The sequence below is a fragment of the Elgaria multicarinata genome, chromosome 9 (assembly GCF_023053635.1).
Source record: "Elgaria multicarinata webbii isolate HBS135686 ecotype San Diego chromosome 9, rElgMul1.1.pri, whole genome shotgun sequence".
Lineage (NCBI taxonomy): Eukaryota > Metazoa > Chordata > Lepidosauria > Squamata > Anguidae > Elgaria > Elgaria multicarinata.
Window position 1 is genome coordinate 8,624,532 of NC_086179.1, and position 26,080 is coordinate 8,650,611.

At 46.9% G+C, this 26,080-nt stretch overlaps 1 protein-coding gene across 1 annotated transcript in view; it reads left to right on the forward strand.

The window, feature by feature from the left end:
• The first annotated feature begins 8,489 nt into the window (after positions 1-8,489).
• Positions 8,490-26,080, forward strand: part of PFKFB3 (6-phosphofructo-2-kinase/fructose-2,6-biphosphatase 3) — a 36,952-nt gene continuing 19,361 nt past the window's right edge. The window contains exons 1-7 of the mRNA XM_063134110.1: positions 8,490-8,646; positions 18,869-18,994; positions 20,660-20,756; positions 20,948-21,014; positions 22,438-22,512; positions 23,023-23,079; positions 24,873-24,997. Of these exons, the coding sequence (XP_062990180.1) occupies positions 8,568-8,646; positions 18,869-18,994; positions 20,660-20,756; positions 20,948-21,014; positions 22,438-22,512; positions 23,023-23,079; positions 24,873-24,997 (626 nt within the window). The 5' untranslated portion in view covers positions 8,490-8,567. The remainder of the gene's footprint in view (positions 8,647-18,868; positions 18,995-20,659; positions 20,757-20,947; positions 21,015-22,437; positions 22,513-23,022; positions 23,080-24,872; positions 24,998-26,080) is intronic.

A 26,080-nucleotide genomic window follows, 5' to 3' on the forward strand; every position in this document is an offset into this window, starting at 1 on the left:
ATCCAGCCCTGTTAAGATGTGCCCAAACTAATGAAGGGCCCTGAATAACCAGAAAACAGGGCATCTATACTATAATTTATTTTATTCTGTCTGCGAAGTACCTGGTGCAGAAACAACAGCCTCAGGTCTTCAAATACTTAAAAGGTTGTCACACAAAGGAGGGCCAGGATCTCTTCTCAATCATCCCAGAGTGCAAGACACGGAATAACAGGCTCAAGTTACAGGAAGCCAGATTCCGGCTGGACATCAGGAAAATTTTCCTGACTGTTAGAGCAGTACGACAATGGAATCACTTACCTAGGGAGGTTGTGGGCTCTCCCACACTAGAGGCCTTCAAGAGGCAGCTGGACAGCCATCTGTCAGGGATGCTTTAAGCTGGATTCCTGCATTGAACAAGGGGTTGGACTCGATGGCCTTCCAACTCTACTATTCTATGATTCTATGGTCTCTGCCCCAAGGGCTTTACAGTCTAAATTTCTTCAACAGGAGGAAGGGGGGAAACATAACAAGGAATGTTAGTTCCAAAGGGGAGATACATTTTAAAGAGGGATTTGCTGGTAACAGCGTTTAGGATTGAATGTTGTTGCACCTTCTGCCGCCCCATCTCCCCTCGTTGTGTACTACTGACTTTGTTTAATTTGTGAACTTTTGCTCTGGCAAATGCCCAGTTTTGCTTAAGTGTCAGGAAGTAAAGCAAACCATGCTGCAGCTTGTTCCGAGCAATATAGTGGGCAATCGCTAGATCGCTGGACATGTTTCCCAGGTACGTCTGCCGCTCCTGACCTCCACTAAATCCCCTGCTGAAGAACTAGAGAAGAGCAACTTGGTGCATGAGACGGACGCATGCCTGATTGGTGGACAGACCAAGAAGGGAGTGAGCGAAAGGGATCCCTCCATGCTGCTCCCGGATTTGCAGCAACTGCATCCAGCTTTGAGTGGCAGGGAGGGCTGGTCCTTCCCTATTGAAACTTGTGGGACGTGAGAGACGTGCCAGAGCCAACAGAGTGAGTCAGCTGAGCCCTTTTGCTTTCTCTTCGTCTGGTCTCTTCCTTCCTAAAGGAGGAGGGCTTTATCTCTAGGCAAAGCTCTTTTGAGTTATTTCAGCTGGCATATAGGGACTGGGGAAGGGTCTAGCAGATGGAGATGAATGCAGTTCAGGAGGCTAGAAAGAGGGAGAATTAAAAGGCAAAGGATAGGAATTTAGCCAACATTTTAATTATCTAGATTCCGCCCCCCCACAACACACATTTTTTGTGGGGGGGGGGGAGTTCTTTATGCATGTTTAGACAGAAAGAAGTCCTACAACTCCCAATATTCCAAAGCAAAATTGACCGACTGGGGAATGCAGAGAGTTGCAGGACTTTTTTTTTTAAAAAAAATCTGTTTAAGCATGCACAAGATTGCGTCTTTAGCTATTAATTATTTTGGTACTAGATTTGATTGTTTTTTGCCATTTTATCGCAGCCCTCTTTGGATATCTTGTATGGAAAATGTGGTGTTTATGCGTTTAAAAAGCAAATGTTCAAGAAAGAAACGGGCATTTGGGGGGAAATGTAAAAATGCTCACAGGAGTTACCTGCTTTCAAAACAATTTTACTTACTTATTGTTTATACGGCACCATCAAGACATCTGGCACTTTATAACAAAATTACTATGAAAAATACTATTATTTAGCACACGTACGCTAATGAAGAATGTATATTTGTCAGTGAAGGCTGGTGCCTCCAATGTCATAGAATCATAGAATAGTGGAGTTGGAAGGGGCCTACAAGGCCATCAAGTCCAACCCCCTGCTCAATGCAGGAATCCACCTCAAAGTATCTCTGATAGATGGTTGTCCAATTGCCTCTTGAAGGCCTCTAGTGTGGGAGAGCCCACGACCTCTCTAGGTAACTGGTTCCATTGTCGTACTGCTCTAACAGTCAGGAAGTTTTTCCTGATGTCCATTCGGAATCTGGCTTCCTGTAACTTGAGCCCATTATTCCGTGTCCTGCACTCTGGGAGGATCGAGAAGAGATCCTGGCCCTCCTCTGTGTGACAGCCTTTCAAGTATTTGAAGAGTGCTATCATGTCTCCCCTCAATCTTCTCTTCTCCAGGCTAAAAATGCCAAGTTCTTTCAGTCTCTCCTCATAGGGCAATTAATTTATTCTTGTTTTTGATCTGTTGGCCATTTATGTGGTTGTATTTATTGTTTTAGTGCTTGGAGATCTCTTGTGGGCCACTTGGACTTCCAGTGTCATAGAATCATAGAATCGTGGAGTTGGAAGGGGCCTATAAGGCCATCGAGTCCAACCCCCTGCTCAATGCAGGAATCCACCCTAAAGCCTACCTGACAGATGCCTCTTGAATGCCTCTGGTGTGGGAGAGCTCACAACCTCTCTAGGTAACTGGTTCCATTGTCGTACTGCTCTAACAGTCAGGAAGTGGGGCGATAAATCTGCTCCAGATTCAGTTCAGGTAGTTTGAGTGACAGAAGGACCTAACATTGAGTTGATGTCAGTCAACCAAGTGGAGACAAAATGGTAGGTGGGTTGTCTGACCAGGGATGTGACGTTCAACCCAGTGGAGGCTGGTGGCTCCGATGTCAGTGGGGGCAGTGAATCCACTCCAGGTTTCAGTGAGAACCAGTCAGAATTCTTAAAGGAATTTCACACCTTTAGAGTTCTGACTGAAACCCGGAGCGGATTCACTGCGCCACTGACATCGGAGCCACCAGGCCCCACTGTTATTCATGCTTAATTCTTGTTTTCATTAAATCAACGATACCGGCAAACCCATATGGTTATATAGGATGTTGCTGTCTGTCAGGGCCCCATGAAAATGACCAGCCTTTCACAACCTGGTTTGGACTACCACTCCCAGCATTCCTGATCATTGGCCTTTCTGGCTGGGGTTGATAGGAGTTGAAGTCCCAAAAAAATCTGGCAGGCCCTTGGAGGGTTGGGAAAGGCTGAAGTAGAATGTGATCCAATATTTCCATGGTGACTCTTCCTCCAACCCCCAGTTTCTCTGAACCCTCTGCCCATCATTTGAGGGAGGTGCCTGTGGCTCAATGGGAGAGCCCCTACTTTGCATGCAGAACGTCCCAGGTTCGATTCCCGGCAGCATCTCCACGTAGGGCTGGAAAAACTCCTGCCTGAAAACCTTGGCGAGCCACTGCTGGTCAGTTGAGTCCAAACTTCCCCCCAAAAAACTCCCCCCTCCCAGATATTTTACACTTCAGCACCCATTGGCCCGAGACAGAAATGTGCAAATATTGGTAAGTTCTCATCATGTTCTCATGAGCCTCGTGTGGCGCAGAGGGGTAAAGCAGCAGTTTCTGCAGCCGAAACTCTCCCCACGGCCTGAGTTCGATCCCAGTGGAAGCTGGTTTCAGGTAGCCGGCTCAGGTCGACTCAGCCTTCCATCCTCCCGAGGTCGGTAAAATGAGTACCCAGTTAGTTGGGGGAAAGGTCATCACGGCCGGGGAAGGCAATGGCAAACCACCCCACTATAAGGCCTGCCAAGAAAATGTCAGCGAAAGCTGGCGTCCCTCGAGGAGTCAGTAATGACTCAGTGCTTGCATGAGAGGTTCCTTTCCTTCCTTCATCATGTTCTCACCAGGAAAGTCTGTAGTTGTTTAGATGTAAAAGATCGAAGGTTCAATCCCTGGCATTCCCAGGTAGCGCTGGGGGGAAAAACTGCCTGAAACCCTGGAGAGCCATTGCTGCCAGTCAGTGTGAACAATACTGGCCTAGATAGACCAAGGGTCTGATTCCTTATAATGCAGCTTCCTATATTCCTATCATTCTTTAGTTTCCATCCCCCACTGGAAACTGAAAGAAGCACATTCTTTCCATCTCTACCAGGGCTCCAGATTTGAAGGGGCTCAGGACAAGGTGCCTGGGCCCCCTCCTCTGCTGCCCCTTACGCCTGGAATGCTCTTCCAGAACACTTGAGAACTACAAACTCAATCACAGCTTTTAAAACTCAGCTAAAAACTTTTCTTTTCCCTATCGCTTTTAAGTGTTGAGTTTGTTCTGACTCTATACTGTTAGCTTCACCCTACCCGGTGCCTGTTTACACTTCCCTGTGCCTGTTTGCATTCTCTTTCCCTCCTTATTGTTTACTACAACTTTATTAGATTGTAAGCCTATGCGGCAGGGTCTTGCTATTTACTGTGTAATCTGTACAGCACCATGTACATTGATGGTGCTATATAAATAATAATAATAATAATAATAATAATAATAATAATAATAATAATAATGGTGGGATCACCTGGTAGCACTGGCCAGCAGCAGCAGCAACACCCTGAGCAGCTCTGGGGCGTTGTTGACTGCCATTTTAATTCCCCCCAGTGCCCCAGAGTGATGCTGTTAGGTGCATGATGGGAAATATAAAAAGGCAGTGAGGGCAGGTGCTGGAGAGAAAAATATGTAAAGGCTGCCTAAGGCAAAGGTCAGCAGAGGGCCCTGGCATGGTGCTGGGATCCATGGCAGCAACTCAAGGATGCCCGGTGGCAGGGATAGAGAGCATGCCAGATCTTGGAATTGTTGTAGATCGCAAGCTGAATATGAGCCAACAGTGCGATATGGCTGCAAGAAAGGCAAATGCTATTTTGGGCTGTGTTAATAGAAGTATAGCTTCCAAATCACGTGAGGTACTGGTTCCTCTCTATTCGGTCCTGGTTAGGCCTCATCTAGAGTATTGCGTCCAGTTCTGGGCTCCACAATTCAAGAAGGACGCAGACAAGCTGGAGCGTGTTCAGAGGAGGACAACCAGGGTGATCAGGGATCTGGAAACAAAGCCCTATGAAGAGAGACTGAAAGAACCGGGCATGTTTAGCCTGGAGAAGAGAAGATGGAGGGGAGACATGATAGCACTCTGCAAATACTTAAAAGGTTGTCACACAGAGGAGGGCCAGAATCTCTTCTCGATCCTCCCAGAGTGCAGGACACGGAATAACAGGCTCAAGTTAAAGGAAGCCAGATTCCAGCTGGACATCAGGAAAAACTTGATGCTGTGCAGACTTCTACTGTTACTTTCTACTGTTAGTTTTTCCCTACCCTGTGCCTGCTTACCCTACCCTGTACCTGTTTGCATTCTCTTCCCCTCCTTATTGTTTTACTATGATTTTATTAGATTGTAAGCCTATGCGGCAGGGTCTTGCTATTTACTGTTTTACTCTGTACAGCACCATGTACATTGATGGTGCTATATAAATAAATAAATAATAATAATAATAATAATAATAATAACAACAACTTCCTGACTGTTAGAGCAGTACGACAATGGAATCAGTTACCTAGGGAGGTTGTGGGCTCCCCCACACTAGAGGCCTTCAAGAGGCAGCTGGACAACCATCTGTCAGGGATGCTTTAGGGTGGATTCCTGCATTGAGCAGGGGGTTGGACTCGATGGCCTTGTAGGCCCCTTCCAGCTCTGCTATTCTATGATTCTATCCCTGCCTCCATTTCCCTTTCCTTCTTCTGTTGTCTCTCCTGTAGCAGTGTTTAGATTGTAAGCGTCTTGGGGGCAGAGACTCATCCTCTTGTATTTTCTAAAGCACCGTGCACACTGATGGCGCTATAATATCTAGATCAGCCTTCCCCAACCCGGTACCTTCCATATGCAACTCCTATCATCCCCAGCAAGCTATAAAGAAATAATATAGATCAGGTGGGAAGCAAAGAGCTACTTTAGACATGCCCAGTGGAGTTCCTTACTTCCCCTCCCTCACCTTTTCTTACCTGCAGTCTTCCATACCACGTCACAAACTACTCTGGACACTTGCTCAGTTTAGAGTCCCTGACATCGAAGGTGGCTGTTTTGTGAGAAATGCAGACTCTACACCCACATCTTGTGCGTGTGGAACTGGTTTCTGGCTATCCCAAAATAACATAATTCGGTATGCCCTGGGGATGTAGCTGCACCCTAAACGCTCATCAGCCTCACTGGTCGGAATGACATCAGTTCTGCATTCCTGGAAATGCCTGCCTTGGGTTTCTCCATTTTAAACATCGCATTATCGTAGGGTCTGAAGGGTTTCAAATATCGGTTTTGGCCACTATCCAAAGGCACTAATCATGTGCAAACCAGGGATTTTTCCTCCCTTCTTTCTATGCAAATAATATCTCTAAGGGAGCAATCCGATGCATGATTGCATCGTTAATCCAGCACCTGGTTTTCCTGCGAAAGATCCTCAGTTCCTTGGCATTTCCAGTTAAAAGGTTCAGGAAGCTGGTGATGGAAAAGAAACCCCTGTTTAAGGCCTTGGAGAGCTGCTTTCCTTCAGAGTGAACAGTATCGAGCTAGATGGATAAATAGTCTGACCTGGCATAAGGCATCTTTCTAGATTGCTAGAATCAGAGTTGGAAGGGTCCTATAAAGGCCATCGAGTCCAAACCCCTGCTCAATGCAGGAATCCACCTTAAAGGAATCCTAATGGTCGCTTTGGGCTGCAATCCTAAGCATATTAACCTGGAAACCAGTCCCACCAAAATCAGCAGGGAGAAGGCACTGGGCTTTACTGTTAAGTAAACAAGGGTAGGTTAGGCTTGCATAGCTGGGCATCTGTTTGTTCATGCCATGAATGTTAAAGCGTTTTTAAATTAGAGTAAAAGGTGTATCTAATTTTCCATTTCAAAAACGCAATAGCTGTGAACCACCCTGAGAGCTTCGGCTATTGGGCAGTATAAAAATGCAATCAATCAATCAAATAAATAGTTGGAGTATATGTACAGCTCTGTGTAATAAATATGCATCCAATGATGTGAACTCTAGTCCATGAAAATGCATGCCACAATGCCCGGGTTCGTCTTTGAGATGCCACGAGAATCTTTGTTGGTTATGTTGCAACAGAGTTAGCTACCCATCTGGAATCTGTACACTTGAAATCTGTATTAGCATAGATTATACAGTATTGTGTCTATATATTTCAACTATATATTTTAAATTTCTAGTTCCTTGATGAATTCTTAAGCCGTAGAACTTTTCATAAGCACCGCCACCCACCGGGGAATGTAAGAAATGTATAGTCAGTGCAATCCTATGCATATTTACTCAGAAGTAAATCCTGTCAGTTCTCCAAGGGAAACCTTTTAAGGTTGCAACCACAGTAGAGGACCTGCTTCTTAGGCTGAGGATATATGAAAAGTCTTACCATCTTTCATGCAAACTAGAAAAACAAAGGGCCTGTTCAGAAGACACCTTAAACCATGGCTTTAACCACAGTAAATAAGGCTTTTTGCTTTATTCACTATGGTTAAAGCCATGGTTTAAGGTGTCTTCTGAACACAGCCCTGGCTTTCCGGCTTAACCACCATGGTTAAAGCCATGGTTTAAGGTGTCTTCTGAACGGGGCAAAACTTAATACATTTATGGTTCGGCTAAAGATATTAACTGGAAACATTTGAGCCTCCGTCTCTGTATTTCAGAAGAATGTTTTCACTTTTAAGTTTTGCAAAGTTTTCAGTTCTCCAAAAACTGGCATTTTACCTTCCAAAAAATTCAGAAAAAAAGATTACTGGTATTCATCATGGCACATGAAAATGTACGCTGAAGATCCAGTCGAAGTTAAGCACTTGTGCGCATTTACTTAAGAGTAACTCCGTTGGACTCTTTGGAATTTACTCCTAAGTAAACATGTATGCAATGTCACTAACTGCACTGGGAGAATGAAGTTTGTACTTAAGTCTAATCTTATGCAGATTTACTTGAGATCAGGCGGGAAGTGTTTCCAAATGAATTCAGCAGGACTGAAAGGGCTTTAATGACTTCCACATAACGTGAAAAATCCCATCACTTTGATGAGCTTGACCACGAATAGTTTAAAAGCGTCCTTTTCTCTTTCCCACCGGGAAAGGTTTATTATTCCTTTGTCTTGTGGGGGGGAAAAGAGGCGTCCCTTGATTGAATTATTGACCCGGCTCCAGTTCAGCCAGGCGACTGATGGGGGCAGCAGTGGGATACTTTGAGACGGCTCTGCGCTGCTTTTCTCCTTCAGGACGTGAAAGCGAAAGAATTTCCCCCCGCCCCCTTGGCCTGGTAGAGGAGGCGGGCCGTGACGCAAGCCCTCTTTTTCTCCCTTCTTTTTTTTTTTTTGCCGGCCGGTCTATAGAAATAGCCGCGCCGGGCAGCCGGCATTCATTCCCAGCGCCTGAATTCACCCGGACCGAGGCTCTTTTAATCTGATCGCAGACAAGGGCACCTGGGCTTGGTCCAGCGCTCCCTTCCTCCGGTTTGCAAGGAATTTCTTCCCATCTTTCCCTGGGCGTGAAGTGGATTTATCCGCCCCCCCTCCCCTGGAAAACCTTTGAAAAGCTGCTTGATTATTTGTGTGTGCACAGCTTAGATCCTAGAGGCCTTAAGAGATTATAAAAGTTCCCAGATTTTTGTAAAGGAAAACAGCCAGAAAAAGGAAGGAAGGGGAGGTAAAGCCGCCACACACACCCCTTTATCTCTGTCTTCGTCTCCATCTCCCCCCACCCCGCACACACACCGGTCACGCCTCTCCTCCTCTTCCTCCCGCGGCATCTGCAACCCAAGGTGGAGCCGGAGCGCGCCAAGACCTTTGCTTTAAAGATGCCCATGGAGCTAACGCAAAGCCGGATCCAGAAAATTTGGCTGCCACCGGATAATCACCCGGCGCTGCCCCATAGATGTGAGTATAGGGCACGCGTGGGGGGAGGGGTGGTGGCGGCGGTCGCGCGCTTCTTCCGCGGATGCGGAACCCGCCGACCTTTATCCCAGCACGGCGGCGATTTGCATGGATGCGTAAAGCTCGGCGTGGGTGGGTACCCGGGCGTAGATTTTGGGGGTTTGGGAGGGGGCGTAATGGAGAATGGATGCGATTGGTGTGCTTGTAGCCTAGGGATGCAGAAGAAAACCGTACCTTGGGAGGGAAGAGGCGAGGGGCTGGAAAATGACATCAGATAAGGACGGTTGGGGTTTTCTTTCGGGTGTGTGTGTGTGTGTAGGGGGTTGTTTTAGGAATAGAAATCTGGAGGTGCACGCCTTGGCCTGATCCAGCGTGGCTCTTCTTAGGTTGGGGTGTGTGAATGCAGATTTCTTGGCTGGGGGAGGAGGGAGTCCCGTGCGTCGTGCGCAGATTTTTGTTCTTTTTTTGCCTACGTGGGCGCGGAGGCTTCGCGGAGCATCGCTGCCGGCGAACGATTCCCTTGCTTGTCGCCGCCGCCATCGTGCGCACAAGCCCCCGCCTCCCCACCCTGGGTGGTATCCCATGTTACCCCTCCTCCGAGTAGACCCATTGAAATGAACGGGACTTCAGTGAGTCGTGCCAAAGTGGAGTCCTATTCATCTCCTCTGTGCGTGTGTCTACTCGGAAGTAGGACCCACGGTGGATCCTACCCCTGCCCTCCCCCACTCCCCGCGGTGCCCGATTGCAAACGGCGCCCTGTCTTCGCCCCGCGCGGGTTTTCGGCGTTCTGCCTGCCCCGGGGTGGCCGGAAAGGAGTGTTCGCGGGGAGCCGGCGGCGTGCGCTCCCGGGCGGCTCCGGACTTTCCTTCTCTTCTCCTGGGCGGGACTACGGGCTGCGCAGCGCTGCAGCGAATGGTGCCGGCAGGAACAGCCGCCGCCGCCGCGCTACGAAGCTCGGCTCGGAGCTCCCTTGCGCGGCGGCGGCGGCCCGGGCCATGTGGCTGACCTGAAATGCTCCCATCCCGGCGCCACGCCTCCTCTTCCCCCCGGCCTCCCTCCCGTCTGGGGCTGCTCGCGATGCGTCTGTGAGCCGAGGCACGCTTGCCATGGCGGAGGGGGGCGGAGAAGGCGAGCGGAGAGGGGGCGGGTGCTGCTGCCACTCTGCTCACTCCTCTGCCTTCTCCCAACGGGGGCGCCCTCCAGAGGCGTCGGACTACAACACCCAGCATCCTCTGGAGGGCGCCCCCGTTCGGGGAGAGCTGCGGCCGACTCGTATCTCTGGAAGGGCTGCGCGGCCCCTCTCCCATCCCATCACCTGGGATTTGAAATACCTGCAGGTGCTCGGCTTTGGACCGGAGCTACCGCTGCTTGGCCAGGGCTGGGAGAAGCGGGCCCCAGCCTCCTCTGCGGATGGCCAGTGGGCCCGTTTGGGGCTGTGCCGTTGTAATTTTGTCCCCCCACACAAAAAAAATATAGAGAGTGCTGTTCCAGGCAACTGGGTTCCTTGGTCCCATGGGACTCCACTTAGGTAGGGTGGGAGAAGAGATGGGGCCGCCGGGGTTGGGGGAGGCGTGGATGCCCTGCCGCATTGCCCCTCCCAGACTCGCTCCCTCCCCAGTTGATGATCTCCCACCCTCTTCCGGGCCCTCAATTAGCCAGAGCTTAAATGGGCAGGATTTATGCTTTGCTTGGTGGAGGTCCGAGAGCTGGTCAGCATCCCTAAGTGGGAGGGATCCTGGGTACCTTGGATGGAAGGGGGGAGGGAGGGGCCTTTGACGGGGAGACCTGAGGGGGTTGCACTGCTAGGCAGGACTGAGCCGGTGTCAGACGTGCTGAGCGGCATTTTTTAGAAGAGCCGGTCCAGTAAGGTTTGCTCCCTTTTGCCTGGACCAGTCCCTCCCTGTGGCTTTAAGGGCAGCCTGACCCAAAGGCAACGGGCTAGGTGGAGCTCTCTCCTGCTCAAGTGATAGAGAGAAGGAAAATGGCATCATTTCTTTGTGTCTGGCTGGTTTCGAAAGCGCAGAAGCTGCGTTGGAGGAACCGCGGCTGCTCAGCTCAGCAGCAGCAACTGGGTGTGGTAGGAAAGAAACGGGCATTAAGAGGTGAAGCTGAAATGCCTGGAGTGGGTGGAGGCTGTTAGGCTGCTTTGCCCCAGTCCCCCCCGTCCCCCCCCCCCCGGTCTTCTTGTCCCTACTCCAGAACCTCTTTTTACAAAGCCGGGCGCTGAAACGTTTCATGTAAAAATGACAAGAGTCCCCTTGAGCATGTGTGGAGAGTCAACTTTGCCCTGAAAACAGCTGGGTGCAAGGGGAGTTCCAGGTCAAAGGATGCAGCTCCTGGATGCCTTGACATCTCTCATTTTGGGACTTAACTGCTGCCTAAGCCTCCTTGCAGGGTGTCATGAGAATAAATGAGAGAATTCTGCAATACTTCATACTCTGAGAAATTATGTGTGTGTGTGTGTGTGTGTATAGTAGGGAACTGATGTATTTTTAAACAGTATTGTTCTTGTGTTCTCACCACTGTCCCATACATTGTTGATCGGCCCACTCTGTAATACCCTATTTGGGTGTACCAAGAGGTCATCTAATCTGACCCTCCCCATCCAAAAAGCTGAACTTGCACACCACATACATACACCAACACACAGTCTGTGACCCAGTTCTGCACGCCAGGCCATGTAGCTTGCCACAATCAGAGCATGGATGCTTTGCAGAAAGCTGCCTGCCAGGTGACTCAAACAAGTGAGTCCAGCCACTTGGGAAGGTGACCCCTTCCTCAACAGACAAGAATTCCAAAGCCACCTTGAGGGTCACTCACTTCTTTGACAACGTTCAACTCCATTCCCTCTAACTTTTTTCCCCTGATTCTGACACCGCAGATAATATTTTGGTTCCCTCCTAATTCCATAAAGCAACCCACTCTCTCTCTCTGTGTGTGTGTGTGTGTGTGTGTGTTCCTTTTGGAATCTTGACCCAGTGACTTTTCCTGACAGTGATGACTGAACGATGTACTTAGTGCTGAGTTAATCCAGGGGTGTCCTCCCAAGCTTTATTGTCTTTAAAAGCCATCAAGGGACCACGGATGTCCTAAAAATGGTTATCCTAGAAGTAATTTGGAAAAGCCACTCTGAGTTGTGGGTGGAAGTGAAAAAATAACCCCTGCTTCGTTCATTTAACAATTTGCCTCTCCTGCCCTTATTGCATGACCAGCTTTTTAGAGTTGCCGGCACAATGTAAGCCCTTGGCCGAGGCTGGCTGGATCGGTGCCTGTTTTGGGTAGGGAGAAAGACACTCTGCAGAGAGAGGGAGATAACAGGTGGCACTCCCTTGTCCAATCTGGCACACTTCAGCTGTGTTGGACTACAACTCCCATGATCTGCAGCTATCTGGGGATCATGGGGATTGTAATCCAGCACATCTGGAGGGTGCTGCATTGGGCAAGGCTGCTGTTACTCACAATCCTTGGGCCCCTTGTAAACAAGCCCTGTGTCTTTAAACGTGTATCCGATTAAAGAGGAAAGATAAACAGGGATTCCCTTCTTTACTTGTCTCTTCCTTTATTCTTTGGATGGGATTTTTTTGCAAAAAAATTGTTTAGCTAAATAAATGCTGCCAGGTGAATCCCACTGGGTTTCCCCCCACTGTGGTCAAAAGAAGCCGAGATGGATGTAAAGGTGGAAGATGGGATTGTACAATTACTGTTAATGATGATGTCTGATCTGTTTGATAACAGTAAATGATGATTGAGGGTTGGGGAAGGAAGCCAAGCTGAGAAGCTAGCTGCCTGTTCGCCTCGAAGGAACCCATAAATTCCTGCAGTCTCCTAGCAGTCTTGGGGTGGGTCTCCTCGGACTGCCACTTTGCAGCCTGGCGTCCCAGTATCAGTTCTGCAGCTCTGGCTTTTCGAAACTCCTTGGCCTATTGCCTACGCAACGCTATGCAACTCCAGCTTGCTTCATGGGAGTTGGGTGGGTGAAGCGCTCAGGGAGGCAGCTTATGCAACACCCATATTTTGCAGCCCCAGTGCTGTTAAAGGGATGCTCTCTGGGTTGTGACCCAGCAAACCCAAAGGCTCTTGTGAATGCTTTGTTCACAGTTCAGGGCACTGTGGTTGTCTTCAAAAGGTTGCGTAGTCTCTCAGCTGTGCTGAACGTGAGTTTGTGGTTCAAAGTCTTCCTTTCCAAGGTGCTTGCTGATCTAACCCAGCCTTCCAGAAGTTTTGACCTACAACTCCCATCACCTTTGGCCATGTTGGCTGGGGCTTATGGACACTGTAGGCCAAAACACAAGTTGTTCACCCCTGTTTAAGTGGCGAAGTTTAAGCACTGGATTGATCCTACCTTCCGGCTGAGAGTATATCCTATAGAACTCTAGGTAGTGCAAGGCGTCTGAGTTAATATGTGCTCACCCAATGAAGTCTGGCATTTAAAAGTGCTCAGCTTTGACTGGTTCATGGGTGTTTTCTTTAAAATTGAACCTCTCAGCAGGAACACTACAACCCAGTCAATCTTGCACACTACAAATTATGCCCCATTCATTTCATTGGGACTGTTTTCCTTGTAATCCGTTTACTATTGAGTTGCACAGCTGCTAGGCTGTTTACTCAGAAGTAAGTCCTGCTGTGTTCAATGGCTATTGCTGTCTAGTAAGTGTATTTAGGATTGCAGCCTTAATTGAGTGGTTCAGTTGTGGCCTTTCAGGACCATTACAAATAATTCATTGTTTTTTTAAACTGAAACTGGATAATATTTTTGCTTTGCTGCATGAGGGTAGTTTGTGTATGAGAAAGAAGAAGAAAAAACATAGAACAACTACAGATGATAGATATCCTTGTCTGGATCACTTAAAAAACACCCCAGCAAACTTTCAAATCAAATAATTCTTCATCAAATTTAAAAGTGTTCAGAGCAAAGATAAATTATTTTTTTTAAAAAAAAAAGTTCTGATGTTCTGCTTATTCCTTGAGAACCCCAACGTATTCACTTGGCAGTGTGCATGGGGTACATTTTTCCAGAGATTTCCATCAGTCTCTACTCAGAGTCCTTGCGTCTAAAGTTGGAAATATGTCCGATTTTGACATCTTTGTAGATGTAGCGTCATTTTGGGTTTTACCAAGCCCTCATTTGCTGTTACATCGTTGCAGGAGGAGAGCTTTCCTTTGTACTTGGCCGAGAGGGTCTTGTGCACCTAGATTTTTCTTGCGTAACAATTTCCAGAGTGGTAGTAGCTGTGTTAGTCCGTGGCAGCAACAATGAACAAGAGTCTTGTGGCACCCGAAAGACTTCAACCTATGGCATAAATTCATAAATTCCTTAGTCTTCAAGGATGCCGCAAGACTGTGGGATTTTCCAAATTCCCCCCCCTCTCTCTGTGTGCGCCCTTGATTATTCACTCTGTTAGCAAACTGTTAATTTTACTCAACTGGGTACCAGTTGGCAAGAATTACTTCCCATTCTCTCCCCCAAAAAGTTAAGGAAGGAAGGCTTGAAATAAAGGAGAGCAAGATCTGTTCAGGCACACGCTGGGGGTTCTTATCTGATGCAAATAGGATGAAATCCCACAGGGATGAGCGAAGAGAGAATTACTTCCCCTTTAAAAGAGTCATGGAGTTTATTGGCCTTGGATGCCTTCTGGGTTGGTTTGTGTGTGCGGTGCGTGAAATACCTTAATTCCTTGACTCCTCCTCCTAGCATCTGAGAGGCTGGCTGTGAAATGATGCCTTAGTCAGGATTCCTAGCGGCAATCCATTCATTTTCTGTCAAGTTGCACGTCTGCCACGTAGGATCTCCAAAGCCATGTTAGTGCCTGCTGCGGAGGGAGGAGAATGGAGAGAGAGTGAGAGAGAAGCATTTCCCTATGTTGAATCCATAGGGGCACACTCTCAGGTTATGTGCGTACTTTGTGTGGACTGCATTACTGTGTGTTGGTGCGTTTTATATATCATACGAGGCCTACATGCCTAAATACCAAGAAAGAAGATCCCATTTTTAAAAGTTTCTCCTGGGAGAAACATTGCAAATATTTTTCCAGAAATTATTCTTGGAGACACTGTATCTAGGGCTGTAGCCTCATCTCATCACAAAATCTCATTTCCACTTCTTTATGAATTTTCCAACCTAGGGGGGGAAATGCATTTTAACACCGTTTGCATAACGATGCTCAACACCAGGGGATCTGTTAAAAACTGTCTCTCAGGAATCCTTTTGGTCAGAAATTCTAACTGAACCTGCATCTTTTTCTGTACAAGATTTGGTTAAGATTTCTGTATTTGCTAAGTGCTTATTGAAGATATGAACACGCCTGCTTTTTTTATAGTGGTGCTGTGGGAACATTTGTATTGTTGTTGGGTGTTTTCTTTTACTCTGTGTGTTTATTGTATTTGTCCTTACTTGAAAATCAATAAAAATAGTATTCAAAAAAGTGTCTAGAAATTGCTTAGCATTCTAGTTTCTGGTATGGTATAAGCTGTTTATCAGCTTGATACTTGTGAAGATTTGTGAAATATTTGCAATTTCTAGAAAGTAATCCAGGCAGGTAAAAAACAAAAAAAACCTGTACATATGTATAGATCCCCCTCTTCTCTCTGTTGTATTGCCACCCATGCTAGAACACTTCTCTAGCTGAAAGGCATTAGCCTGGTTCAGATATGTTAAACTATGAGCGCTTGGTAAAACCCCTAAAGTGTGTAAGTTTTGAGTTCTTAGGTTCCTGTCTCTCATCCTCTGGCATGGCTGTTAGGAGGAAGAGATTGGAAGCTTTTGCTTCTGGCTTCAATTAACTGCAGTTTTTTTTATAATGTCCAAACCCTTAACTATGGTTTATTGAAGCAAGCCAACTTCATAAACTATGGTTTGAAGTTGGCTTGTCTCAGAAAACCACAGTTAAGGACTAAACACGTTTTGTCTGGGTTCAGACGCGATGTTAAACTGTGGATAGCTAACAAGCGAAAGCTTTCAATTTCCTTCTCATGGCTGCACCCGGAAAAGGAGGAGCTGATGAAGCTGCAACTTTTTCGTATAATGCTAAAACGTAGTTTAGCTTCCCGACGGAAGGAGGCCACTGTGATCAGCTTCTCTCTCTTGCTGGCAAAGGCTTTGGGGTGAGGGTGTACCTGGAGATAAGACAGACCTGGACTAATTGGATAGGATACATTGAAAGCTGCTTTTTTAGGGGTGAAAGCTTTACATCCTACACACCCAGTTATTCCAGTTTGCACATTGCCTTGAGAACAGTTTTGTGTAACTTGAGCACAGGAGTGCTCACGCAGCCCTTTCAAAATAAGAAGGAACGTCAAGTGCCTTCCTTATTTTATTTTACATTCTCTTCTCCCGTGTCGAGCCTCATGTGGCGCAGAGTGGTAAAGCAGCAGTTTCTGCAGCTGAAACTCTCCCCATGGCCTGAGTTCGATCCCAGCGGAAGCTGGTTTCAGGCAGCCGGCTCGGGTCGACTCAGCCTTCCATCCTCCCGAGGTCGGTAAAATGAGTACCCAGTTAGCTGGGGGAAAGGTCATCACGGCCAGGGAAGGCAACAGCAAACCACCCCGCTATAAGGTCTGCCAAGAAAACGTCAGCAAAAGCTGGCGTCCCTCCAAGAGTCAGTAATGACTCCGTGCTTGCACAAGAGGTTCCTCTCCCATGTCAGCTTTCACATCTTAGCAATCAACCCCCTCTTCATTACTTGTGAACGGAATATTTTTGTTACTGGATCAAAGCAAGAATGAATTATTTTGGGGGCGAAACCACACACACCTGGATAAACCCTGATGCATACATTGGCTTTGAGTGGGAATGTTCCTTGCATCCTTCAGCCAGTCAGAGTCGGAATTCAAAAACCCGGGCAGCCTAAGACTGAAATGTTCAAAGGAGCAAGCACTCCCAACGGGATGTAGGTTTCCAGTAATCATGTTAACAGCGCACAAAATTGGCCAAAATCTGTATATTTGAGCCTTCGAAGAGGAAGTAATTTAATGAAATCTGCCCACTCCCCCGGCTGGTAGTTGGTGCCCACAGTGCAGAGGGTGTACGAGCAGAGATTGAAGAGGACTCCGCACAGCAGAGAGCACTTTGAAAGGGCCTGCTTTGCAGTGGAGCATCGAAGTGCAGGATGAAAAATACTGCCCAGTTGGAGTGACTGAGGAACCGGGCTGTTTTTTGCACTTCTGTGTTAATGTTTATTACCCAAGTGTGCTTTGGCCTTCCTCAAAAGAGGGGACGGGAGAAAGCTGGCCTGCAGATCCTTTGAGAGATGCTCTCAGGCTGCAAAAGGCATTTTGCATAAAAGCCTGATTTGACTGCTAGAGGAATGAATGGGTTCCTGGCTATTATGCAAAACCTACATCCAGCCTAAATAGACATTTTACCCAGAAAACGGTGATGGTGGCAGCACTAGCTGCCTGACTTATATCCTGGCTGCCTCACGTCAGCCGGTGGGTGATGCATTGATGCATTGAAGTTACTCAGCATTGAGTGAGTGCTCTCTGTACATGTTCAGAAGCACCCTGATCTTCATTAGTTGTGCACACGGCGGTGGCACCCTTGCCTATTTTCCATTCGTTTCAGGAGAGTTCCTCTGGGTGGTGTCTCCAAGCATTTGGAAAAACGGCTCATCTTTTCCTTTAAACAACACCGTACTCTGTTTCAGCATTCTGAACAAGTTTGCATCAGGCAAATCTGCAGGACTTGGCCAAACAGGTTGCTACAAGAGGACAAACTGCATTCTATCTGGTTTTTGATTATATGCAAACTCTACCTGCCTGTCCACCTGCAGTGATTCAGCCCTTATATTAAAACAATTACCATAATTTGAAGCTGCCTGCATCCTCAACTTCCAATTCAGCAAGTGCAGGGCAGTGTTATGGAACCATTTCTTGTACGTTCAGTTTAAAAAAAGAAAGAGAGTTGGAATGGGGTTGGACTCGATGGTCTTATGGGCCCCTTCCAATTCTACGATTCTATGATTCTATGTTCCTGTTCCTCATGGCATTCTGTCCACAAAATAGAACCATATATGTACTCTGTGATCTTATTGCACTAGCACGGGAATTGGCACTGGGTGAGAATTCGTTATCCCAGGAATCCCTGTTTTTAAAAGCAAGTTTCTAGTCCTTAAGGTGGCAAGACTTTTGAAAACATGTAGGCGATGCAAGGTAAAAATAATCTCTGGAGCAAGGGAACCAAACTCAGAAAGTTACGAAGGCCTCTTATACTAGGTGCGGGAATGTTGCAATGGAAGGAGGACAAGGACAAATCGGTGTTGTGTATCAGTAGGTTTCTGCTCTGTTGAGTAATGGCTAACCTGAGAAAAGTTGTAGCACCTGAGCAGCAGAAGCAGATACAAGTTGGGGGAAGTGGTTTTTGACAGGAAAAAGAGTACTCGTCTAAAAGAGGCTGTTGATGAGACTAGCTTCTGAGATGCAGCCAGGAATGGTTCCATGCATTTTTGAGTTTTGGGCAAAGTTGAAACCTTTAAGGACTAGAAACTTACTGAGGTTCTTGGCATGCTGAATTCCGCATCAGGTTCTGCGGGGAGAAATCCCATTGGCAGGCCATATACAAACAAGCCTTCATAAACTATGATAAGTGTGTGTGTTGGCTGCTGTGTCATGCTTTCTTATCCAGAGTCCCAGCAGCTGATTTTGTGTGTCTGGCACGCGTCCTATTGTAATGACAGGTCAGCTGGTTTTGCACACTCAAGGTTCTAAATGTCTAGTAGTGGAAGTTGTTTTCTTTCAAGGCTGGAGTGGAAAGGCTGATGTGTGTCTAACAAACTGGGAGATATTGGCTTCCTTCTCTCCCACCCTTTTTGGTCTTTTGAAGGACCAAGCATCTTTTGAAGGACCAGCGCATTACACCATTTGCATTGGTGTAATGCGCTGTATTCAAAGTGCTTTGCACACATTACCTTGGTGATCCATACAACAACGCTGTGTAGTAGGTTACGGTTATCCCTCTATTGTAGATTTGGGGGGGCGGGGCTGAGGCTAAGAGGCATTGGCTTATTTGTGGCTACCTAGAGAGTTCATTATGGCAGAGGTGAGATTTGAATGTGGCCACTTCCTAGTTTACAGATTAACCTTTTAGCAATTATGGCCAACGTGTGCTGGTTATCCCAGGTGCTTGGTTTCATAAAATGCACTTCTAAAACGGCAGAAAGGAACCTGTGCTATTTTAACGGCCTCTTTCCTGCTGTCTTTCTCCCCCCCCCCCAAAAAAAAAACCCTGCAGCATGTGGACCGCAGCTCACCAATTCCCCCACTGTGATTGTTATGGTCGGCCTCCCAGCTCGCGGGAAAACCTACATTTCCAAGAAGCTGACCCGCTACCTCAATTGGATTGGCGTCCCAACAAAAGGTGAGATTTGGGGCTAATTCAGCCCTTTAAAATTGAGGGCTCTGGGGTGACTTCAGTTGTGTGGGTCCTTAGAGTCTGAATCCAGCAGCAGCAGCAGCATTGCCTATTTAAAGGACCACCCAATTGAGTGAGGTGCATCTTTGTGCTTCCAAATCGCGTGAGGTACTGGTTCCTCTCTATTCGGCCCTGGTTAGGCCTCATCTAGAGTATTGTGTCCAGTTCTGGGCACCGCAATTCAAGAAGGACGCAGACAAGCTGGAGTGTGTTCAGAGGAGGGCTACCAGGATGATCAGGGGTCTGGAAACAAAGCCCTATGAAGAGAGACTGAAAGAACTGGGCGTGTTCAGCCTGGAGAAGAGAAGACTGAGGGGAGACATGATAGCACTCTTCAAATACTTAAAAGGTTGTCAAACAGGAAGGCCAGGATCTCTTCTTGATCATCCCAGAGTGCAGGACACGGAATAACGGGCTCAAGTTAAAGGAAGCCAGATTCCAGCTGGACATCAGGGAAAACTTTCTGACTGTTAGAGCAGTATGAGAATGGAACCAGTTACCTAGGGAGGTTGTGGGCTCTCCCAAACTAGAGTCATTCAAGAGGCAGCTGGACAACCACCTGTCAGGTATGCTTTATGGTGGATTCCTGCATTGAGCAGGGGGTTGGACTTGATGGCCTTATAGGCCCCTTCCAACTCTACTATTCTATTGTTCTATGATTTGGACCAATTCAGGAGATGTTGTATAGATTATGGATTCTTCCGAAACATTAATTCCCTCAAAGTAAATTCGTGGAGCTGGCCCTCTGGCGTCCCAAGGTTGGTGTTGGCTGGACTACTGGAGTTGGGTTTCATGTTTCAGGAGTTCAGTTGTTGGAAAGTCACCTTCATGTTCAACAAGCTACTGTACATTTGAAAGTGCATTTCCAAGATTTTTTATGGAAAGGACTCAAGTTTAATGGTGGGGCCCATGGTTTGCAAGCAGGATTCCCCAGATACCAATCTTGTCCAGTTAAAAAGATCCTGGATTGCAACACTCAAGGAGATAATTGGGAGCAGACCACTCCAGCTGGAGTAGTTGGATTAGATAAGGCTGCACTTGAAAGGCCAGTGGTCTGGCTTGGTTTCAAGGCAGGTTCATCTATAAGGGTGTCTCTGTTAGTTGGGGAAGCCGTAGCTTAGCGCGAGAGCACTTACCTTGTCCCAGCTTCAATCCCTGGTTAAAGACTCTCAGGCTGAGAAAGACCATAGCAAGTCACTGCTGGTTGGAGTACCGGTGGTAGGCAACCTGGTGCCTTCCAGTTGTTTTGGACTACAACTCCCATCATCCCTGACCATTGGCCATGCTGGCTGGGGCTGATGTGGTCTTGTCTAATCCCAACTTTATTCCGGTCTCTTGCTCCGCATTGAAAATAACGTTCCAGCCCATAAATAGGTTACCAGCCTGTCTGTCCCTGTGTAAGACCCTGGTCGCCCCCATGAACAGTCTGGGGAAAGCAAAAACTCGACACATCCTCATCCAGTTATACAAAAAAGACTTTACAAATACCTGCAACCCAGATTCACTGCAAGGAGGTAGGCAAATGCCTTGGCCGCAAACTTGTCCTGCCTTTGCTAAAATGCACTGGAATGCATTTGTCTTGCACTGACCTTCGCCTTCCTTCTCTTGCAGTGTTTAATGTGGGAGAGTATCGTCGTGAGGCCGTGAGGCATTACAGTTCCTATAACTTTTTCCGGCCTGATAACGAGGAGGCGATGAAGGTCCGGAAGTAAGTGTGGCTGTCCTCCCAAATTCCCTGGGGCTTCTGCTTGCCGTTCTCGTCGCTGTCCGAGTGGAGATGTTCTCTTGTGAAGAGATTTTAAAACAGTCTCTCTGGTAGGGGGATTGGGACTGAATTTCCTTTAGTTTCCTGCTAACTCTGTGATTCTCAGCATCTTTAATCCATCTTTCCTGTTGCAGACAATGTGCCTTACATGCTCTGAGAGATGTCAAACTGTACTTGTCTGAGGAAGGTGGTCAGATTGCGGTGAGTGGCGTTTTCCTACACAGGGGTCTTGTTCCCAGCTGCTGCTTGGATGCAGTTTCCTGTTTCGGCCCATGTGCCCCATAGAACCCACTTCTACTCGTGTGAGTTCTATGGGGCTTAATTAGAATAAACTTGCAATATATATATCTTGAACAAAATATGTCTTTAGTAAACATCTAATTACAGAAATATGCCACAATTCGTCCTTCTATGTGCAAACAACATCATCAAAAACATGGATCGCTTGTAGCCCAGTCCTGTAACACCAGATGCCAAGTATTTCGGAAGTCACTTTTGTAGATTTTTTTCTCAACTCTTATTTCACAGGGCAATCCCCAACCAGTAACACAACAGTTTAGAGTATAAGCCCTGAAAAAATATAATTAGTACAAATATCAAAAATGCAAAAAAAAATATGATTCCACACTCCTTGAAATGCTACTGTACACAATTAACAGTTCAATTTACCTTATACAAGGTGATAAGAGCTTATAATTAAACAGAAATTCTTCTAATAGCCCGCTTTCAGCAGAACGGATTCTCTTTCTTTTAGCTGTTTCTTCTCTAGTTCTCCCTCTGAGTGAGAGCCCCACCCAAGGGACTACTCCATAGGGGTTACACGTGCACAGCTGGTCTCAGCTCACACAGACTCCTGTACACACACACTCACTGCAAACAGGTTGCATCTTTTTGGTCTTGCCTGGTCTCCCCTTTCTTGTTCTTAGTATACCCAGGTCTACCACTGTGTTTTTCAGTTTACAAAGCAAGAGGGTCGTACTTGGGATCTCTTTAACGGTTAAGATGACTAAACTTGAGTTGGTTATTATGTCCTGTGCGTGCACACTTGCTTAGAATGTAAGAGTCCTGGGGGATTCTAGACATTGGAGTCCCTGGAGGAAACCAGGTTGAGTAATCCTGTGCTGGACCATGTGGTAGAACACATGGTTTGTATGCAGAAAGTCCCACATCCCCCAAAAGGAAAGACTTTTATTTACAATATTTATTTATTTACAATATTTATATACCACTCCCCATTGAAAATTTCGGAGCGGTGTACAAGATAAAATGAAAATAAAAACAGAATAAAACACTTAAAACAGATCTTTAAAAAACAACAAATACTGTGACTTGGAAAGGAAAGACTTTTGGGACAGAGTTTTGCCTGAGACCGTGGAGAATCTTGGGCTGGATGGGCAAAATGCCTGATGGCATAAGACTTCTTTCGAAGGCCCAGAATACTTTACAAGATAGACAGTAGATGGTTTCCCAGAAATTGGCCTGTGGTTCATTGCTGTCTTCTTGGAAAGAACCCTCTCCCCTGGGGCAGGACAATTCATGAAAGAGATTCCCCTCTAAAAACAACCAACCAACCTTTTAAATATAAGCTCTCTGAACATCTTTTATTTTTCTCTCCTCAAAAAAGGTTTTTGATGCTACAAACACGACGCGCGAGAGGAGATCAATGATCTTGCATTTTGCCAAAGAGAATGGATTCAAAGTGAGTAAGAAAACACGCGAGCGATGAAAACTGCTACGAAGCCCTGTAACATAATGATTGAGGAGTATCGCAGGTGTGGCCATTGCCACGCTGTAGCTGTGGTCCGGCTCTTAGTGACAGATGTGTTTGAGAAATCACTGTGGACACTTTTTCCCCCTTTTTGAAATTCATTTTTGAAATTTTCTTTGAAACACCTGTGATAGTCTTGGCACCATCTGTCTGAGCCCAGGAAATAGGACACATCAAAGGCCATTACCTTTGTGGCAAAGCACATCCTTTGCCTGCAGAATGTCCCAGGATGGCATCTCTGGTCCCTAACTGGCATCTCCGGTTAGAAGGTTTTCTTTGACCAGGGCTAGGAAAGGCCTTGCTGTCCAAGATCTCAGAAAGCCAAGGCCACGGAGAGTAGAGGACTAGATGAACTAACAGCCTGACACTGAATATAGCAGCTCTGTGTGTGTTCCTCCTGCCTGCTACTTGAAAAACTGTTTTCCTTCTGCTCCTCCCCAGGTGTTCTTCATCGAATCTGTCTGCAATGACCCGAACGTTGTGGCTACCAACATTATGGTAAGTATGAAAACCGTGCCCTCTCTGTCGCAAGCTGTGATGGTGGCCACCAATTTGGATGGTTTTAAAAATGGGTTGGATAAATTCCAAGAGGAGAAGGCTATCAATGGCTACTAGCCCTGATGGCTATGTGCTTCCTCCAGTATTAGAGGCAGCATACCTATGTATGCTTCGGCTATAGGGCGGTATAAAAATGCAATCAATAAATAAATTGCTGGGGAACATGGGTGGGAGGGTGCTGTTGCACCTTGTCCTGCTTGTTCATCCCTGGCCGATGGCTGGTTGGCCACTGTATGAACAGAGCACTGGACTAGATGGACCCTGGGTCTGATCCAGCATGTCCCTTCTTATGTTCTGCAAAGTTCCTGGATCATATGTCCCCAGACCATGACCTAAAAAGACCCCCCCTGTGCCCATGACCAATTGAAATCCAGTGGTTGGCCACTGTGTGAACAGAGTGCTAGAGGCCTCAAAAATACATTTTGTGCTAAAGATGGCTATGGTTATCTTGACGTGATGTCTGAGTAGACCTGGTTGAGTGCTGGGGCCGGGCTGAATCTTTGCTTGCTGATGGACATCCCACAGGGGGTGTTGAACTTTGTTCAGCCCGAGAGATGAATTCCACTTTGGAGAAACTCTTAGGAACTGCATTCCAGTGGTTGGTGGGGACCAACACAAAAGAAGACGGGGCGAAAGACACCAGCATGTTTTAGCTTGAAGTTCTCACTGCCAGTAACTAACCAAGACTTGGGAGGAGTATGTTAACCTTATAGAATGGAGGAAAACCTGCACAAAAGTGCAGAAACTACCAAAAGACTGGGGGAGAGGAAGTGGGCCAAGAGAAGGGGATCCCGTTCTTGTGGGAAGAATGGTGGCTGTGTTGACAAGGAGAGACCCATGAAGCCCATTGGCTGTATCACGATCTTCCACCCCAATGTCCTACAAAGAATCAGGCAGCTGTTTCTGTGTAGGCTTCAGCCAGCAGTGTCATTGGCACGGCAGCCGGCTACTTCTCTCTTTCGTCCTTTTCAAATTGACTCTTGATGGTAGATGTTGCCGTCCCTTTAAAGGGGGATCAGCTCTGTTCTTTTGGGCCGGAAGCAGCCGAAGGGCAGCCTTGGCCGAACCCGACCTGTAATTTCTCCATCACCCTCTGACAGCTGGCACCAAAGCAACATGATGACCTAGACCAGTGGTTCCCAAACTTTTTCAGGTAACCGCCCCCTTGGTTCCACAAACTCATGCCCAGTGCCCCCTGCGCACAGCCCCTTTAAATGGGAAGCACCCAACGCAGAATTGCCAAGGGAGGGAGGGAAAAGAGAGCAAACACCTCTGTTTTGCAGCCGGCATGGCGGGGCACACCAAGCAGGGTATGTCTCTTCATTAGCGTTTTGGTGCTTTTGAAACATTTCAATTCACCGTTAAAAGGACTCTTCTTAAATGGTATTAATACATGTGTGGATTCTTCCCCTATATGGCTTGGGACCAAACTACCTTCTCCCATAAAAATGTCCCTGGGTCATGACCTACTGGTGAGGTGCTTCTCGGAAAAGACCACCTCAAGCGCCCCTTTGCCTCTTAACACCCCCCTGCCACCCTATTGCCTCTTAATGCCCCCCTATGCAATCCCACCGCCCCCAAGGGGGCAGTACCGCCCACTTTGGGAACCACTGACCTAGACGCCTGTGAAATATGCCCTGTGAGCACGCCAGTCAAACTGTCTTGGCTTCGTGACGGACTGCGTTATTCATTTTTTTCGCCACCGCCACCAACTTTTCTTTGTGTTTCTCCAGGAAGTCAAGTTGTCTAGCCCAGATTACAAGGACTGCAACTCAACAGACGCTATGGAAGACTTCATGAAGAGAATCAGCTGTTACCAATCTAGCTACCAACCCCTTGACCCAGATGTCTATGATAGGTAAGGAAGCTGTGTAGTCCCATCTGTCTTTTAAGGCAGCAAAGTCATTTCTTTGCTTTCTTTAAAAAAAGAAAAAAAAACTATGTTAACTACTTTGTTGGTGTGGTGGAACCCGAAAGGGTGGGTTCCCGTGGTTCGCTGAGTGGTGGTCACAGACTCTCAAGACACAATTTCTCTCTCCTTAGAAGGTTTATTACGAGCAGCGCTGCAAGGTGACAGTCTCAGAAGACCTGAGGAACTGCCCAATAATTTCAGGAAAGGCTAACATATTTATAGGGTCAGTTCTCCTCAGATACAATGGCAGAACTTTCTCACCAATCACAATACAGCTCTGCAATGCAATAACCAATGAGAAGCAAAGCATTTAAGCATGTACAGAGTTTAAGTACTTCTCTGACTAGAATACCATACATATATGGGTATTGCAATAGTTACAGGAAATACATCTCTTATCTGTTTCGTTTTTTTGGTTATCTTGCCTTGCAGACGTCTTACTCCACCCTCTAACTGCTGGTGTTGACACCGTCTTGTGACATGGCATTTATGCATGTGCAAAGTGCAAATAATTCTAAGACTAGAAAAACAATACGTAGATGGGTATTGCAATCCTGGAACATCTGTTCCTTTGTGGTTACTACTCTTCCTGTCCTCGCTGGGAAGCTCACACTCTGACTAATGTGTCAACACTTCTTGTTGGTTGAGCAAGTGTTGCTCAATATATTTTCAGCTACAGTTTGTATCAAATTGCTATAGAACTTAATTTCTAATAGAAAGGGCTTACATCAAAACAGGGTGGGCACAGATGAAACAGCCCATTCACACATTTCCACGACAGTTGGGGAAGGTCTTTGTTGGGGGCAAAAAAAGCAGTTTACAAGTGCTGTAAAATCAATAAATCATTTTTGATAAATGTATCACTTAGAGGCACGGGCTTGAGGAATGTTTGCAAAGGCATTTTGCTTGGTTTTACGTGATTTGGTGCGCTGAGAGTGAGCAGAAGAGGCCCAGAGTTTTGAAATGCTTCCAGGAGCTTGCTTAGGAGGCTGATTAGGATGGGTGGCGAAGTGCCTTTATTCTCCATCT